Source organism: Aspergillus aculeatus, assembly GCF_001890905.1.
Source record: "Aspergillus aculeatus ATCC 16872 unplaced genomic scaffold ASPACscaffold_6, whole genome shotgun sequence".
Lineage (NCBI taxonomy): Eukaryota > Fungi > Ascomycota > Eurotiomycetes > Eurotiales > Aspergillaceae > Aspergillus > Aspergillus aculeatus.
The window spans coordinates 957,421-973,381 of record NW_017962981.1 but is presented as its reverse complement, the minus strand read 5'-3'; the positions used below and the strand labels follow the sequence as shown (position 1 = coordinate 973,381).

The window sequence follows — 15,961 nt, the reverse complement described above, 5'->3', positions numbered from 1 at the left end:
CGCCACCGCATCCAATCTGAAGCAGACCAACGGCACACCTCAACTACCGAAGCAGCTACCAAACCCCACAGCCTCATGCTTCCACCTCCTCATCCCGAGAAATGCATCTCCCCTGCAAGGAGACTGACTCGCAGGTATCGATACCAAGGACGCACCTCTCCACACCCGGAACCACCCCCTGCATCCGACAGCCGATGGGGAACGAACCTGATATTGTCTGGGCTCAATCAGGTGCTCAATGGTGCGCCCACAGCGATGATGCAGCTCGCCCGTCGACTCGACCGGGCCATCCCTTCTTGTTCTTGTTCTTGTCCGGGGATTTGTTTTCTGCAGATAGTGTCATCGTTACTGCTCCGAGCAGGGCACCGATGTCACGGGGGATGTTTTCCGGTCCCACCACTCCAGCTTGAACATTAGGGATGGGACGATGCGAGAAGTAGGTGAAGATTGAGCCTCGAAAGGAGCTGTCGTGATTCGGTGGGTGGGGACAAGGATCGTACGATTCTTTAGGGAGTTGGGTTGAAGTGTTGCTGTCTACTGAGTCACTCTGTGACACTGGGTATGGAAGGACGAGTCAGTGGTTGCATTTGGGTTTGTTGGGGTTAGCTCTGGATGGTTGGAGGTGTGCTGTGAGGTGAGTTGGGTATGTTCATGGGAATATGGCAGCTCAGGTCAAGATGTGTGGTTAGGTCGGATTTGTTGATCAGAGGCTCTGGGGACCGAAAATCCAGCATTGAGTCATGATTCTTGATGGTCAACAGCAAGAGAGTTATAGCTTACGGTGTATGTTGCATGGTATGAGCCAGCGATCTCGGATAGTGCTATGCTTCTGCGTGGTTGCTCGAAGTGATGGAGCTCCGCTCTATGGACCTCAGCCTCATCCCAACCTTGTGGGGTTGATCTCAGACAGGTAGGGATAATTGCTGTGTTGGAACACATCAATGAGCTAGGGGGCCAAGCCGGTTGGCGTTATTGGAGGGGCTGGAGATACTGCCCCCAGGTCTACCTCACCACCAAGACACCACCGGTATACTCACTTCCGTAGGATCTCAAGCTCCTTCCATGGTCTTCTGAGATAGAGACCTCTAGTACAACACTAATCATCAGGTAGCCGCGTCTATATACGTTCTTATCTCCCCATCGGGCAGTGCTAGCACATACACATCCACGCCATACTTCCTAATTGAAACCTCAATATACCTTCCGCCACCACAGACATAATAACATAATCACAAGATCCACTCCTTTTTATTGATATCGAATTATATCTTTCTATGCCGCTGTAGAAGTAAAAAGGCCAATTTCTTATACAGTTGTCAAACAAGACACTTCCAGATATTTCACCACCTCTCCAGGAGATATCCGGGGCTTTGCTCAATTGCCCAAGAGTTCTTTTGTGTGGTAGAAAACAAGACTTCGTCCCCTGTGAGCGTTCCCGAGTCTAAACCTCATAGCAACGGGCGACATCACCGCTCATTTTCCATTCTGCCGCTGTCCTGGTGAAATAACGCATACCTGAAGTCTCCAAGCTGATAGAGACACTTTGCCCTTGCTATTTCATAGTCCACCAAGAACTCATGTTAGACATACAAATTCTCGAAACCACGGGTGATGGAATGGTCCTTAACACACTCACAAACCGCCTAACCATGTCAAGGCTATGAATAAAAGATCTCGGTCCCAAGCGGAAATGCCATTCAGGATCTCAATCTTCCCAGCCTTCGTGGAAAGTTTATAGAGAAAGGGTTTTTTCCAGGGTCATGCAAGAGAATATTCTTACATTCTCGGTGTACTAGGCAGAAGTAGCATGAAACCCCAAGCCTCTATTGTAGTCTTGGTGTCGTCTGCAGGTCCTGATTCTTGTACTGTACTCTTCCTTGTGATAGAAATCAGGAACCTTGTATGGAACCACCAGCCCTCCCCCTCTTTGGTTGAAATTCAGCGACAATCGCCCTCAGACTTCTACTTAACCACCTTTCAACCCATAATCCTCCTTCTACGGTCCACCACAGCCCCAGTACTCCTACTTTGAGGCGGTCAAGCGCTGCAGAACACGGGCCAATTTCGTATATAACCAGAGAGGAATAATCCCGGAAATAGCAGATTGCCACTCCGAACAGGACAGCCTCTAGCCTAAGAGGAGACGCTGATCTACTTAGGTGAGAAACATCTGCTGGCGAGACATAGCATGCACCATAGCGAGATCACATACTCGTGAAGGCAGCCAATCTCCAGAACCCGAACGTTGAGGATTTTGCCTCACCGTAGCCCTTCATGACCAGGTCGATTATCTGGCTCGGTGAGTTACTGGATACCAAAAAGCTTAGGGTACCCAGCAAAGGGTCCCTCTGGGATGGTGATGCAATATATGAAGTCTTAAAAATTTCTTTCGGGGATAAACCCAGATGATCGAGCTGTGGGGATCATGCTCCGGGGGCGGAGAACGGAAGGAGCACTTGGTGGACTTGCATCACGAATTATAAGGCATCTCTCGATGATGAGATACTACCTATTCAAAAGTTTGAATCAAGATAATCAGATGGGGGAGTCTAGTAGCGATTCAATTCTGATACCAATTCACACGCCCGAGAGGACACACAGCCCGGTTGCAAGTTTATCAACAGGTCACACCCAGCCTATACACAAGTATGTAGCTCGTCTAGAACTGAGTATCCAGACACGGTCTTCAAGCTCAGCTACACCTGTCCAATCCCAGATCTACACTACTATCACAGTCGACTTAGGCCAGATCAAAACGGAACCCTGCCTGTGATGTCGAATTCCTGGAATCTACCACCGTCCTGACAGCAGATTTCTGGAGGACTCCATCCAACCCCGCCAAACAAGCGACAGTCTCACTTGGCAGCCAGCCAGCCGGTCAGCCAGCCGGGCCCCTGCGCTGCATGTTTCAGCCCCCCGGGCCAACTTAGCTGGCTGCCTAACGGTGCCTTAGCTTCTGTGCATAAAAGGGGGGTACTCAGTAGCTCCGCGGCATAAGCTAGTGCTTGTGCTTATCTAAGATTGTGCATCGCTTAGCTTCGAGTCACATGATGTAACTAGGTACAGCACAGTACCCGTCTGAAGAGCCAATGGCCTTGCAGCTATTGCGCAACCCAGCCCGTTGGCGAAGGATGAGGTGGCGGGCCCGGCCTAGCTGGAAGGGAGTCAACCTCGTCCTCAGCTAATTACCGTATCGACTGGATCAATTCCGGCTTGAAGGCACTGCAATCTCGGAGGCCTACGAAAGTGGAGGATAGGCCTGGGGGTCTAACTTGTCCGGCCCGCGTCTTACTAGATACGCAATAGGTAAACCAAAGGAAATCCATCTGAAGTGCAGTGGGCTCAACGGCCCTCCGTCCCTTCCTCGGCAATGGCAATGGCAGTGCAGCACCGGGTGTTGCTGTTGCTGTGGCTCGAGCCGCAGCGCAGCCTCAGGCCGATCTTGTAATTCGCTCTACGGATTGAAGAGAACTTGGAAGCATTATGATTCTCTAGATTAAAAAATCAGATTGAGTCAACAAGGTAAAGTCATTAACACTCAGTCAATAGTTATAGCCCACCAGAGCAAAGAATATACTCCAGCAGTTGGGCCAGCACAATCACCAACTAGATCCCACCGAAGCAGACTCGGCTCGGCTACTGCTGTACCTCTTTTTTATCTTTATCTTCCTAGAAGGATCAGGAGCAGTTCGATGAGAGATGCCAGACAGAAGAGGGGGGGTCACTGTCATTGTGTGTGTTTGTGGGTGGGTGGGTGTGGGTGGCTCCCCTCCCACTCACTCCCCGCCCTTCTCTCGGCCGGCCCCGGCGGGTGTGTGGATGATGATGCGCGCGACACGTCCACCGTGTTTTTTTCCCCTTGGGGAGGTGATTAGATGAGATGCCTTTCGGTCACTAACACTAGCTAGGTAGACTCTCTTTCTCGCTTCCGACTATGGATAGTCATCTGGTTCATCTTGTTGGGGAATGCGGTACTAGTTTTTTGAACCCTGCGGCAGTGGGAAAGATAAAGAAATATATATATACTTTCCTTGGGGTTTGTTGCGGGTGGACCTTTTTTTTTTCTTTTTCTTTTCTTTTTAGGGGACAGCACCGGACTAGGTACAGCACCGGTAGTTGCTAGTCCCATAAACAAAGTTACTGAACTATAGGATGGGTTGCATGATGTTGTGTAACGGGTTGACTTCTTCTCTTGGGGAAAATGTCTACCTATCGTAAATTCCTCCCCAATTTATGGAATTGAAGACAGAAACTACTTACCCCGTATACTATCGAGATGGAAGGTTTTTGCTAAATCTGGGGGGTTTTCTCGAAAGTGGAAAAGGAAAAGATCCTTGCGATGCGACGCAAAAGAACCCAGACGAGGCCCCCCCCCCCCGTCTATTTAAATTGAGACATACAGGACCGGTAGTTGGTGGTGGCTGCTGCTTGTATTTTTGTTTATATTCTCAGGGCTCGAAGCACCTGGCTCGGTGGGTTAGCTAGGCTATATTTTTGGGAGCATGGTCTGCTGTCTCCCTTTCCTTCCTATACAGCAGCACTACTGCTACACAAGGCTTTCGCAATGCAGCGCAACGCACACACGCACACACGCACGCGTGCAGAACTTGTACTCAGTCACACATTACACACTTACCCCTTGGTGCAAGATATCGTAGCGGAGTCACCAGATCAGCCTGTCAAAGATAGTAAGTCACACATGGTGGGGGGGATTGTTGTACAGTACTCCGTACAGACACTCAGACTGTGGTACTGTACACTGCAGGAGCTGGTGTCCCATGTAGGTAGGGAGAGAGATGGGGCCGGGGGAAAGGTGAAAAGAAACTCAAAATCTGGACCTGGACTGGATCAACTCATCGGTTACCTTATTGTGTTGATGGTTAGGTACTACTACCAGGTTATTATTATTTGTTGACGAGAGGATTTCTGGAGTTGTTGGTTGGCTGGCTGGCTGGCTGGTTGGCTGGCCGCCCGCCCGCCCGCGCGGACCGGGCTGGGACTGGGGCTGTTTTGTGTGTCCCGAGCTCAGTCGTTGCAGGACTGCAGCAGGCAATGCACGCACATATGATGGAGGAGGCACTGTACAGTACACTCCATACCCGTACATTTGCCCGGGTTGTTCTCCCCAGGAGGCGCCATGCATGAAGTGGTGATAGTTGTATCTGAGAAAAACAGGGATGGGATCGATAATTACCGTAGTAGATTCTTACTGTCGGGTGGGAGGGGATGGTGTGGGAGGGTAGGTAATCTGTCATCCCAGTCGGTTCGGTCAAAGGGGGGAGGGGGGTGATTCGAAGCCTTCCCACCTACGGAGAATGACATTGGGTATATATAGCCCTGTCGATTGCCATGCCTGACGACCCTGTATACACACCGCATCTCCTCAGATTATTCAGGTCGCATGGCCTACCGCCAGAGCACAACTCATTTGCTTAGGTATGTGTATCCCTTCCCGAATTGTGCACGGTAAGACAAAATGGAATCCATCTCGAAGAGCGGCCAGCCGGGTCCGTACGAACTCGTGTCTTCTGCAGATGCTATTTTTTTTCTCGCTGTTCCTCTTGAGTAACCCACATACCGACTCGATCGCCGATGCAATGTGCACACCTGTTCTCGTGTTTGAGATACATTGCTGAGCGGAATCTAACCCGTAGTCAGTAGTATGTGGGGGGTTTTTTTTCTTTCGGGGTGGGCACTGGGGCACGTAGTCTAGGAAGTATGAAGTATGAAGAATGGAGTGGGTGGGTGGATTCTTCTGACTGGCAGCTTTCCGGACGGTCGGGTACTTCCATTCAGGGCTGGAAGAGAGAGGGAAAAAAAAAAGTCGCGAAGACCGAGTACGTAGGGGCTAGCCAGTGTAGGTAGGAAAAGCCAGGGCACGCACCGTCATTCCACCACGGGATCAGCGTCTCAACCCAACAGGAACAAGCAGAACCCTCATCTGACATACTGCCGTGCCGGATTGAATCTGTCGATTCCATTGGAATTCGATCTGTTTGAGATTCAATGCCATTCAAAGCCACCTAACCACACCGATTCAGTCGTGTTGGCAATGGACACAGTCTCTGGGGCGGATCTATCAGGAATTCGATTAGGTGCGAACTAAACTACTCGAAGGAAAAGTCAAGGTCGATGCTCGGATCCGACAAAAGGGGCCTAACGTAAGAATCACGAAGGGGGCGTTTTCTTGACCAGGCCTAAGGAAAACCCGACCAACCCGTAGGAGTTTAGGGAGAAAACCAGTAGGTAGTTACCGGCTGGCTCCGAGTCTAGGCTGGTATGTCGGGGCCTTGAGGGGAGTTGGGGAGAGACCCTGCGGTGAGTTGGACCGGCAGCTAAAGAAAGTTCTAGGGCATCAACCGCCGTGTCTAAGGCCAAGGATTATTTATTGTCTGGCCAGAAATACGAAAATGCAAGGTGGCATTTTTCTCACTACTCACAGGATGAAAGGGAAGGGTGGTGAGGTCATCAGGGAAGAAGAAAGGGCCAGATGTTATGTGATGATGAAAAAGGGAAAAGAGGGCAAGAAATGGAAGGGCATTGATCCCTAAAGAGAAAACAGAGAAAGGGAAGAAAAAAAGAGGGGGAGGAAGGGGGAAAAAGCGCGCGAAGAAGAAAAAAGGATCGGCCCACACCCAGGTGATGTATCAAGATCATCGAGACATCAACAGAAAAGCCGACGGATCAGCATCGGGTAAGGTCCACTCCAAGGAATCCGTAAGGAATCCGTGGCTGTTGCCGGAGGCATCCATTAGTACTCCGTAGTTACTAGTTAGTTACTGTACACTTTGACTCAGCACAACTTACTCATGCGTGGGTTCTGGGATCTGGGCGGGCGCTTAGGTAAGTCCGCTACTGCAGTCCCGCAGCTGAAAAGCAGCCTCTTAACAGTCCATGACGGAAGGGGTGGGAGGAGGGAAGGAGGGAGGGGGAGGGATGAAAAGAGCAGGAAACCAGAAAATCCATTCTCCTCGCACAGAGTGATGACAATGTTGGTCTGTACCACAAACCACGCAACCTGGTAGAGCGTTCATATTCGCCTCCTGAACCTGACGTCTACTACCCCTCCCATGCAGACAGCTGCAAGTCCACACGGACTGTGCCAATCTGTCAGACGGCTGAGCATAGCCGGCAGTGTGCAGCCAGCCCAAGATTGCCGCACTGACAGTGGCTGGCCCTTCATGTCTGACAGCCGGGGAAGAGAGATGAGCTGGTGAAGAAATGAAGTTGAAGGGGTGGATGGGTGAAGGGGGGCTGATTTAAAGAGGGTTTGACTGTTTGACTTGCTCTTCTGGTTGGGTAGTAGACCGATAATCGTTGTGCCGAAGTACGGAATACTGAGATTTCGGATCGAGCCATGGAAGAGGGGGATGGAGAAAGCGTGATTGAAGATTGGACTGCAGGGGGTCCTACGCCATATGTACAGTAAGAGTAGATTATACGCAAGTGCATGTATTGTCCGTTAGAGCCCTGAGGCACTGTGGGAGGGGGTCATTGGGGACGGCAGGACGGGCGCGACTGGCAAGTGCAGCATTTGGGTTTTTGCAGGTGGTCCGAGTGCGGAGTACGCCTCATGCCTCATGCCTGACTATCTAGGCTTGCTCGGGAGCTTAGGTTGTTGAGCTTATGCATTTATGGCCATACGCCAGTCATGTAGGTCGGTTGCAGCCCCACTTACGCGGGCAGAAATTATTGGCGTTGTTCCGCTAATGATGCGTTTGATTGGGAAAGAGGATAATACTCGAGTAGGTTTCTCTTTTTTTATTTTTTATTTTTGTTCTTTTTTCCACTTTGGGATTTTATCCTTTCGTTTCTTTTTTCTAATCTCTTTTTTTCAAAAATGACAAAGTGGCACGGGGAAGTGAGGTCGGGTGGGTCTGGCTGACCATGGTCCACCTGCAGACTTTCGGCGAGTCACAGCCGGGGGTTCGTGCTAGACTTACCACCCTTCCCATCCCTGAAGGTGCATTTTTGGCTCCGGCGCTTGCATCCTCGTCAAACACTGCCCTGTTTCGGGGCGGTTCGACTCCATACCCACTTATTTTTTCTCCCATTGACTCCGCCCGTCCCCATGCGCGGTCCACCCCCCGTTTCCTTCTGTAGTGTGCAGTCTACAGTCAGTCTCTTACAGTCGCACTCATCAAGTTCATTGAATTTGCTGATTCTATGCCTGGTCCCATCTTCCCTTTAGATTGGAAGTGGTATATAGTACTATGTACCGTAACTGGTCAGGTCACTATCACATTCGCCCCCGCCTGCCAACATTTGACACTAAGCCCTTTCCCGCGATGGTGATACAATTCTTACTGTAAAAGCTCACCCCTCATCTAGAGTCGTTCGCTAATTGCGCATAAGCGATTCGAACGGAGGGGGTGATATATCCTCATACTATTGTTTACGATCATTATACAAGTACAAGTAACGGGCTTATTTCATCGTATGAGCTGTGGTTAGGAGTAGCGTGGAGTGTGCTTCTAGCTTTACAGCCTCAGGCATCAGTTTGAGTGCTTTGTGCACTGAATCGAAGCACTGTTGTCCCGGTATAAAAATTTAAATCAACAAGAACAGCAGATAGTAAACCTCCGCATGTATGCTGCTTCACTGCTTCACTGCTGTAGCTGCTTCGGCGGCGGCTGCTGCTGCGGCTGCTGCTGCTGCTGCGTGCTGGGACGAATGCAACGCCCCCCAGACCCAAACTGAAGTTCGGCGCCCGGAAAATATTAACTGTAAATACCCGCGGACACGACTCCAGACTGTCCCCACCCGCTAGGCCGTTCCTGGAGGTCGAGCTGCCTGTCTTCGGCTTGGCGCCGGACGACCGCCATCTCAGCTTTTCCGTGCTTTCCTTGGGTTTCGTTGACTGCTTCAGAGCTGCACAACCACTAGCGTCTCTTGGCGTTTTTCGCTCTCTACCACCAGCCCCTCGACCTTCCCTCTTCCTCTTCCTCTTCCTCTTCTTCTCTCTTCCTCTCTCTCTCTTCTCTCTTCCTTTCCCTCTTCTCCTCCTTTTCCCTTTCGCTTTGGCTCGCCCCCCCCCTGCCAATTAAACTCACATTTGTCACTTCACCCCCTCCTAATTCCTCAATTCTCTTCTCTCCCTTTTCCGCCTTTTTATCTCACTATCCCTTGCTTGTGTCATTTGGCTTCATCGCCCCCCTCCCCAGTTGTTGTTCAGTTCTGCCGTTCGATCCTTTTTGCTTTGCCGTGTTCCTGTCAACTTTCCTACCGGCGGGTCACCCATCCATCATATACACATCCCAGCCGCAGTATTGGGCTTGATTGACCGTGCAAGTACTTTAGCGCTTGCATATCCGTATATTTTTCGAGTTTGACAGCGCCACGGCCCATTCCGTGTTGTCCCATCGCCTCCTTCCGCCGTCGCGACGTGGGTTCGACTTCGCTTTGGCAGTAACCGTCTTGCGTGAATCGTTTCGGGATCCCGTCGCGTTTCGATTCCAGGTGGTTAAGTCTAGTTTGCGCGACCGCTTGTATCTGGATTGTGCGACCTCGCCGTAACACAAGTGCTCGTTGCATCATCGTGTCGCAAAGTGCATGGGAGCATAAAGAGTCAGGATCCGCATCACTCGGTTGTGTCGCGTCTCGGCTTAATCCTGTATCAACATAATGGCCCACACACAGCCATCACCTACGGGGGGTGTGACACCTCACCATGGCCATCTCGCAGCTCATCCGCAGGTCAATGGTCACCTCCCCTTGCAATCCCAGAGCCAGAAGGGCCCGCCCTTGACTACCGCGCAGAAGATTGCTGCTCTGAATGAACAAGTCTGGCTACAAATCGGTACGTAGATCTATAATGGCATTGATGTTGTAGGGCCACTGTGTTGGCCGTCGTCTCTGCTGGACTACCGCTAACTGTCTGCCTAAAGGAGCGCTCACTGAATTGATGGGCGACCTTGATGGTGCCATGAATGCTTTCGAACAAGCGCTGCGACACAATCAGTGGTCTATCCCTGCGATGAATGCGATCTCTTGCATATTGCGCACAAAGGAGCAGTTTCCCAAGGCGATTGAGTATCTGCAAAACATCCTTAAGCTGGATCCCACTAGTGGCGAAACATGGGGCAGTCTGGGTACGTATAACCTGTTTAGTGTCTGATCTATTGCTGACTTACAACTCGATTAGGTCATTGTCATCTGATGATGGACAACTTGCAGGAGGCATACACTTCCTATCAACAGGCGCTCTATCACCTCCGTGATCCAAAGGTCGGTAACCGGTTGAGTATTGTTGGTCATACGAATAGAAATACTGATGAGAAGCAGGAGCCCAAGTTGTGGTATGGAATTGGTATCCTCTATGATCGCTATGGCTCCCTAGATCACGCCGAAGAAGCCTTCTCCCAAGTCATGCGCATGGCGCCCGATTTCGAAAAGGCCAATGAAATCTACTTCAGGCTGGGCATAATATACAAGCAGCAGCAGAAGTTCAACCAGAGTCTGGAGGTATGTATCTTGCAGATGGCGTGCCACTGCCGTGGACTTGTTTAATCTTGTACTAATGAGTAATCTTTAGTGCTTCAAATACATTGTGACAGACCCTCCCCGTCCCTTAACGGAAGAGGATATCTGGTTCCAAATTGGTCACGTTCATGAGCAGCAGAAAGATGTAAGTGGACAACCATACAGCGAATGATTTGCAGCTAATTCAGCCACAGTTCGATGCTGCGCAGCAAGCCTACAGACGGGTCCTCGACCGGGACCCCAATCACGCCAAGGTCCTGCAACAGCTGGGATGGCTCTACCATCAGCAAAGCAACAACTATGCCAGTCAGGAGAAAGCGATCGAATACTTGGAGAAATCCGTCAGCGCAGGTATGCATCGCACATTTCGTCCATACGCAATTCGACGCTGACATAACATTCAATAGACAACACCGATGCCCAGAGTTGGTATCTGTTGGGTCGTTGCTACATGTCTCAAGCCAAGTACCCCAAGGCGTATGAAGCTTATCAACAGGCAGTCTACCGCGACGGACGCAACCCGACTTTCTGGTGCTCCATTGGTGTCCTGTATTATCAGATTAACCAGTACCGTGATGCGCTGGATGCTTATTCCCGTGCGATCCGCTTGAACCCATACATTTCGGAAGTGTGGTACGATCTGGGAACTCTGGTAGGTCACAGTCCTTCAGGTGCCATTAGGGCGAATGCTGACCTCGCCGCTAGTATGAGTCATGCAATAACCAGATTGCGGATGCACTTGATGCCTACGGTCGCGCTGCTGATCTGGATCCGACCAATGTTCACATCAAGGCCCGCTTGCAACTCCTCCAGAGCCAGCTGTCAGGTTCCGGCCAAAGCAACGGCCCGGCTCCTCAGCCCCAGGATGTTCACCCACAAGCGTATCAAGCACCCGGTGTTGGAGCACCTCCGGCCCCTCAATGGGGTGCACCAGCCCCCACCGGTGGTCCACCCCCGCAGGCTCCCGCCCCCCCGAGGCAGATTGCTGACTGGAACCGTGGCATCAACGAAGTCCAGTCTCAGGTTCAAGCCCAAGCCGCCAACGGATTTGATCACCGCGATGCTCTCCGTGCTCCCAGCTCCCTCCAGCAACCGAGCCCGCGACAGGAGCCAGGCAGAGTGTTTCCCGATGCCGTGCGTCCTCAGCCGGCCGTTCGCTCTCCCAAGACTACTCTGCCCGGCGGCCCTAACGCTTATGGGCCTGGACACACCCTTCCTCAGCTCGCCAACCCTAATGTTCCTGCGTCTGATCGCACTCCTGGTGCCTCTGCTGCCTTCTCTTCCGCAACACGCGGACCATTGCCCCCAGCTCCCGCCGCACCTCCTGCTCCTGGTGGTGCCAATGGTGCACCTACTCCTGGCGGTACTCTGCCTCCTTACCATCGCCCTTTCACTCCCCCTACGGAAATCAGGCCCCTTCGTGACGAACGGCCATCCTCGCCTGGCTCCACCTACCCACACCAACAGTACCACCACGGCCCCACCGTGCCACCTAGTGGCACTGGCATTGCAGGTGGCGCGCCTCCTCCTGCCTCTGCCATCAGTGCCGCAGAAGCGGCTGCCCGCGAGCGTGAGGATCGTCCTGGCTCTGCTATGAAGCGTGGTAGAGAATGGGACTCTGAACCTGGTCCTGCCAAGAAAATCGCTAGTGAGGAGAGCCGTGCTCGCCTGGACGAACAGATGACTCGCCGCGTCACTCCTCCCAACCGCATGCCTTCCCCTGGAGAGATGCAGCGCCGTAGCTCCTCGGAGGCCCGTCGTGAGGACCAACGCAGAGTCAATGAAAACTACCACCCATCTGAGGCGGCCCATCACCCTCAAACGTTGCCTTCCATCCAGCACATGCCCCCCCACCCGGCCGGCGGCCCTAGTCTCCCTCCCATGTCCGAAACCCCGGCTACGGTTTCCAATGGTCCACAGTCCGGTCCGCCGTCTGCCACCGTTCCTGTCAAGGAGGAGCCAGCTCGCAGTGAACAAGCCCCGGCCCACGAGCCCGCGGCACGCAAAATGGACGTAGATGAAAACTACGACGATGACGGCGACGATGAGAAGAGAGCCTCTGCCGCTGTTAAGGGAAGCCCCTCCGCTAGTGCCAACAACAGCAGCAATGGCGTCCTGGCCAGTGGGTCCCAGCCCGCCCAAGCGAAAACCGAGTCTACCCCTGCAGTCTAGAGCTCGGTGATGTGATGTCCTTTGCATGCATGCCCCTCCAGGGTGTATTGACTGCTGTAACATGACGCCAAAATCAAGAACCAGTGTTCGCAACGATTAATTCTACTATGAGACGCCTCTCTACCCTCGTTACCCTTCCTTTTCCCCCTTTCCTTGGTTTCGTCTATATATCTTTTCTTCAATCTTCTTTGGCCACTCTGTTCGCCCGCTGTTTTATCACGAGAGCTTGTTTGTATTGTAGTCTTGGCAATTCATGGGACGGTTATTTATGGTCATCGGTTTCTGTATTGAGTGTCTACTATTTTAGCCCTTAAGTTACGCATTTCCCGTTCAAAACATACTAGTCATTCTATAGGGTCCTTGGATTGCAGCGGGTACCAATTTAGGGCACCCAAGTCGATTGTATAACAGGAGGATAGTCAGGGTAGAAAGGCCTGTACCACATCACAGCAATACACCAAGTGGTGAGAAAGAAGCTGAGATTCGAACAGTGAAAGTACAACGTGCCAAGCCTCACCCTATGCATTTCAAGCGTGGAGAACTACTAGTATTGGGGAAGAAATCGGGGCTGGAAAAGAATGCGAGGTGGTATGGATGTCCTAAGCGTGCGACCGTGTGGCCCACTAAAGCATGTTACGTAGCAAAAGGATGGGGGGGGGGGGGAAAAGAAGATGACACATCTGGGCAGATCATGGCCGAGCATGCTTTCTTAGGGAGAAAACCCGAAGAGGAAAGAAAGGGGAAGGAGGGGGGGGGGCCAATGGTCCCACCGACTGGAGACACATGGACGAGAATTTGACTGGGATGAGAAAAAGTGGTTTGTGTGCCAGTGAATTCTCCATTCATGTGAGGCGGTGGGAGCGAACTTTGAGCCTGGTTGCCAACATATATCTGCCTGAGGCAGGAAGAAGCCGGGCCCATCCATCGCTTAACCCCATCCGGAAGCCGACGCCAAGAGTTCGCTTAGATCAGCCCACAATTCGTTAAGCGTGCAAAATACGACTTCCGCCAAATTCAGAGATAGACACTCTCACTCACCACTTCGACGACTAACGACAACAGGGTCAAGATGTAAGTCGCCCTCACCGGCGATATATGCACGTTCAATTCGAAAGGAATCAAATCGCTGATGGATTTTAAATTTCCAGGAGTCACCGGAAGTTCGAAGCGCCTCGGCACGGTTCGTCAACCTCTTGCTTTTCACCACTCGCACGACATTGGGATATGAAGTTTTTTGCGTGGACTGGGTACTGACACAGGTCGCTACAGGCTCCCTCGCCTACTTGCCTCGCAAGCGCGCCGCCAGACACCGTGGAAAGGTCAAGAGGTCAGTCTTTCGAGGATGGAAAAGTTTTTGTGCAATCGCGATCTGGGAGGCAGTATACTGAAAAAATTTTTTCTTTGCGACAGCTTCCCCAAGGATGACCCCAAGAAGCCCGTCCACTTGACCGCCTCCATGGGCTACAAGGCCGGTATGACCACTGTCGTCCGTGACCTCGACCGCCCCGGTGCCAAGATGCACAAGAAGGAGATTGTTGAGGCTGCTACTGTTATCGAGACTCCTCCTGTACGTGAAACAACCCCGACCACCAGGAGGAAGAGATTATTCTGTGCCTGCTGGGGCGCCCGCTCCCCCGATTCGAGCAACCACTTACATGTTTCTCATCTATAGCTTGTCGCTGTCGGTGTTGTCGGTTACATCGAGACTCCCCGTGGTCTCCGCTCGCTCACCACCGTCTGGGCTGAGCACTTGAGCGACGAGGTCAAGCGTCGCTTCTACAAGAACTGGTACAAGAGCAAGAAGAAGGCTTTCACCAAGTACACCAAGAAGCACGCCGAGGAGAGCGGTGCCTCCATCACCCGCGAGCTCGAGCGCGTCAAGAAGTACTGCACTGTCGTCCGTGTCCTCGCCCACACTCAGATCCGCAAGACCCCTCTCAAGCAGAAGAAGGCCCACCTTATGGAGATCCAGGTCAACGGTGGCTCCGTTGCCGACAAGGTTGACTTCGCCCGCAACCTGTTCGAGAAGCCCATTGAGATCGACAGCATCTTCGAGAAGGACGAGATGATCGATGTCATTGCCGTCACCAAGGGTCACGGTTTCCAGGGTGTCACCAGCCGTTGGGGCACCAAGAAGCTTCCCCGTAAGACTCACAAGGGTCTGCGTAAGGTCGCTTGTATCGGTGCCTGGCACCCTAGCCACGTCCAGTGGACTGTTGCCCGTGCCGGTCAGATGGGTTACCACCACCGTACCTCTTGCAACCACAAGGTCTTCCGTGTTGGCAAGGGCTCCGATGAGGGTAACGCCTCCACCGAGTTCGATATCTCCAAGAAGCAGATCACTCCGTAAGTTACCCTGTGTTTTCTGGTTTCCGCCAGCAGCCGCGCTAATCCATCGCCTACAGTCTTGGTGGTTTCGTCCGCTACGGTGAGGTCAAGAACGACTTCCTTCTCCTCAAGGGTTCCGTCCCTGGTGTTAAGAAGCGTGTCATGACCCTCCGTAAGACCCTCTACCCCCAGACCAACCGCCGTGCCACCGAGAAGGTCGAGCTCAAGTGGATCGACACCTCGTCCAAGTTCGGACACGGTGCTTTCCAGACCGCCGAGGAGAAGCGCGCCTTCCTGGGTACCCTCAAGAAGGACCTCGCTACCTCTGCTTAGGGTGTTTAGGGACATTTCGGGATGGAGTAGTGCGAATTATATTTTCTTTCAATAAAAAGCGAATACCTTTCAAGTCTGCTCCCATGACTGGAAAGTTAGTCCGGCCTTTCCCTCTGGTCTAGTTTACGTAGTCGGACGTCAACATTATGAGAAGTTAATTTATGCCCCAAAATCATTGGAATCATGCGTGTTCTGTAATGTAGAAAAATGAGAACTGTAATATCGATCACTACCATGGCTAAACAGGAATCAGCATATTTGATGCATAGTGCACGGTTGGTTTGTGCGTGAAAAAAAAAAAGCCTGCCATCCACAGGAACAAGCCTTCCACCCCAAGATCCCGAAACTTGAAACCTGTCTACACCGGACTAGTACCGTACCACATATACCTCAGTGCCTTCTAGAAACCCATTTCGAACTTAGTCTTCATTATCTTCTCCAAAGAAACCCCCCTCCTTCGTGGGGCTAGTCGATCAGATGATGAGCGTCCCTCTACGACGGTGGCCGCCCAGCAGCCGCGGCAATTGCGTCATTGATCGTATCTCGCGTTGGGCTTCATCACTTTCTTCTTCTCCCGCCTTGCCCACTGTTCCCTCCTCTTCTCCCCACCAACAGCCCACTCAACTGTGCATACCATCCCGACCCC

General features: G+C 52.1%; 2 protein-coding genes across 2 annotated transcripts; both read left to right on the top strand.

Moving 5' to 3' along the window:
* Positions 1–9,624: 9,624 nt before the first annotated feature.
* On the top strand, positions 9,625–12,654 carry cyc8 (putative transcriptional corepressor Cyc8; the record flags this gene model as incomplete). The annotated part of the gene is made up of 8 exons (XM_020199494.1): positions 9,625–9,799; positions 9,888–10,091; positions 10,145–10,227; positions 10,285–10,464; positions 10,535–10,627; positions 10,677–10,833; positions 10,890–11,134; positions 11,188–12,654. The coding sequence occupies 8 exons, from the start codon at positions 9,625–9,627 to the stop codon at positions 12,652–12,654; spliced, it is 2,604 nt and encodes an 867-aa protein (XP_020057237.1).
* Positions 12,655–13,442: 788 nt separating this feature from the next.
* rpL3 (60S ribosomal protein uL3) lies at positions 13,443–15,639 on the top strand. The gene is made up of 6 exons (XM_020196062.1): positions 13,443–13,725; positions 13,803–13,834; positions 13,924–13,981; positions 14,065–14,221; positions 14,327–15,000; positions 15,060–15,639. Coding segments are annotated over exons 1-6 (1,179 nt in total). The 5' UTR covers positions 13,443–13,723; the 3' UTR covers positions 15,316–15,639.
* Positions 15,640–15,961: the final 322 nt, after the last annotated feature.

Bases quoted from the DNA above. Each gene is read 5' to 3' on its own strand.
- rpL3 (XM_020196062.1), top strand. The intron at 13,982-14,064 runs GTCAGTCTTTCG...TCTTTGCGACAG, and splicing joins CACCGTGGAAAGGTCAAGAG to CTTCCCCAAGGATGACCCCA. The intron at 15,001-15,059 runs GTAAGTTACCCT...CATCGCCTACAG, and splicing joins TCCAAGAAGCAGATCACTCC to TCTTGGTGGTTTCGTCCGCT.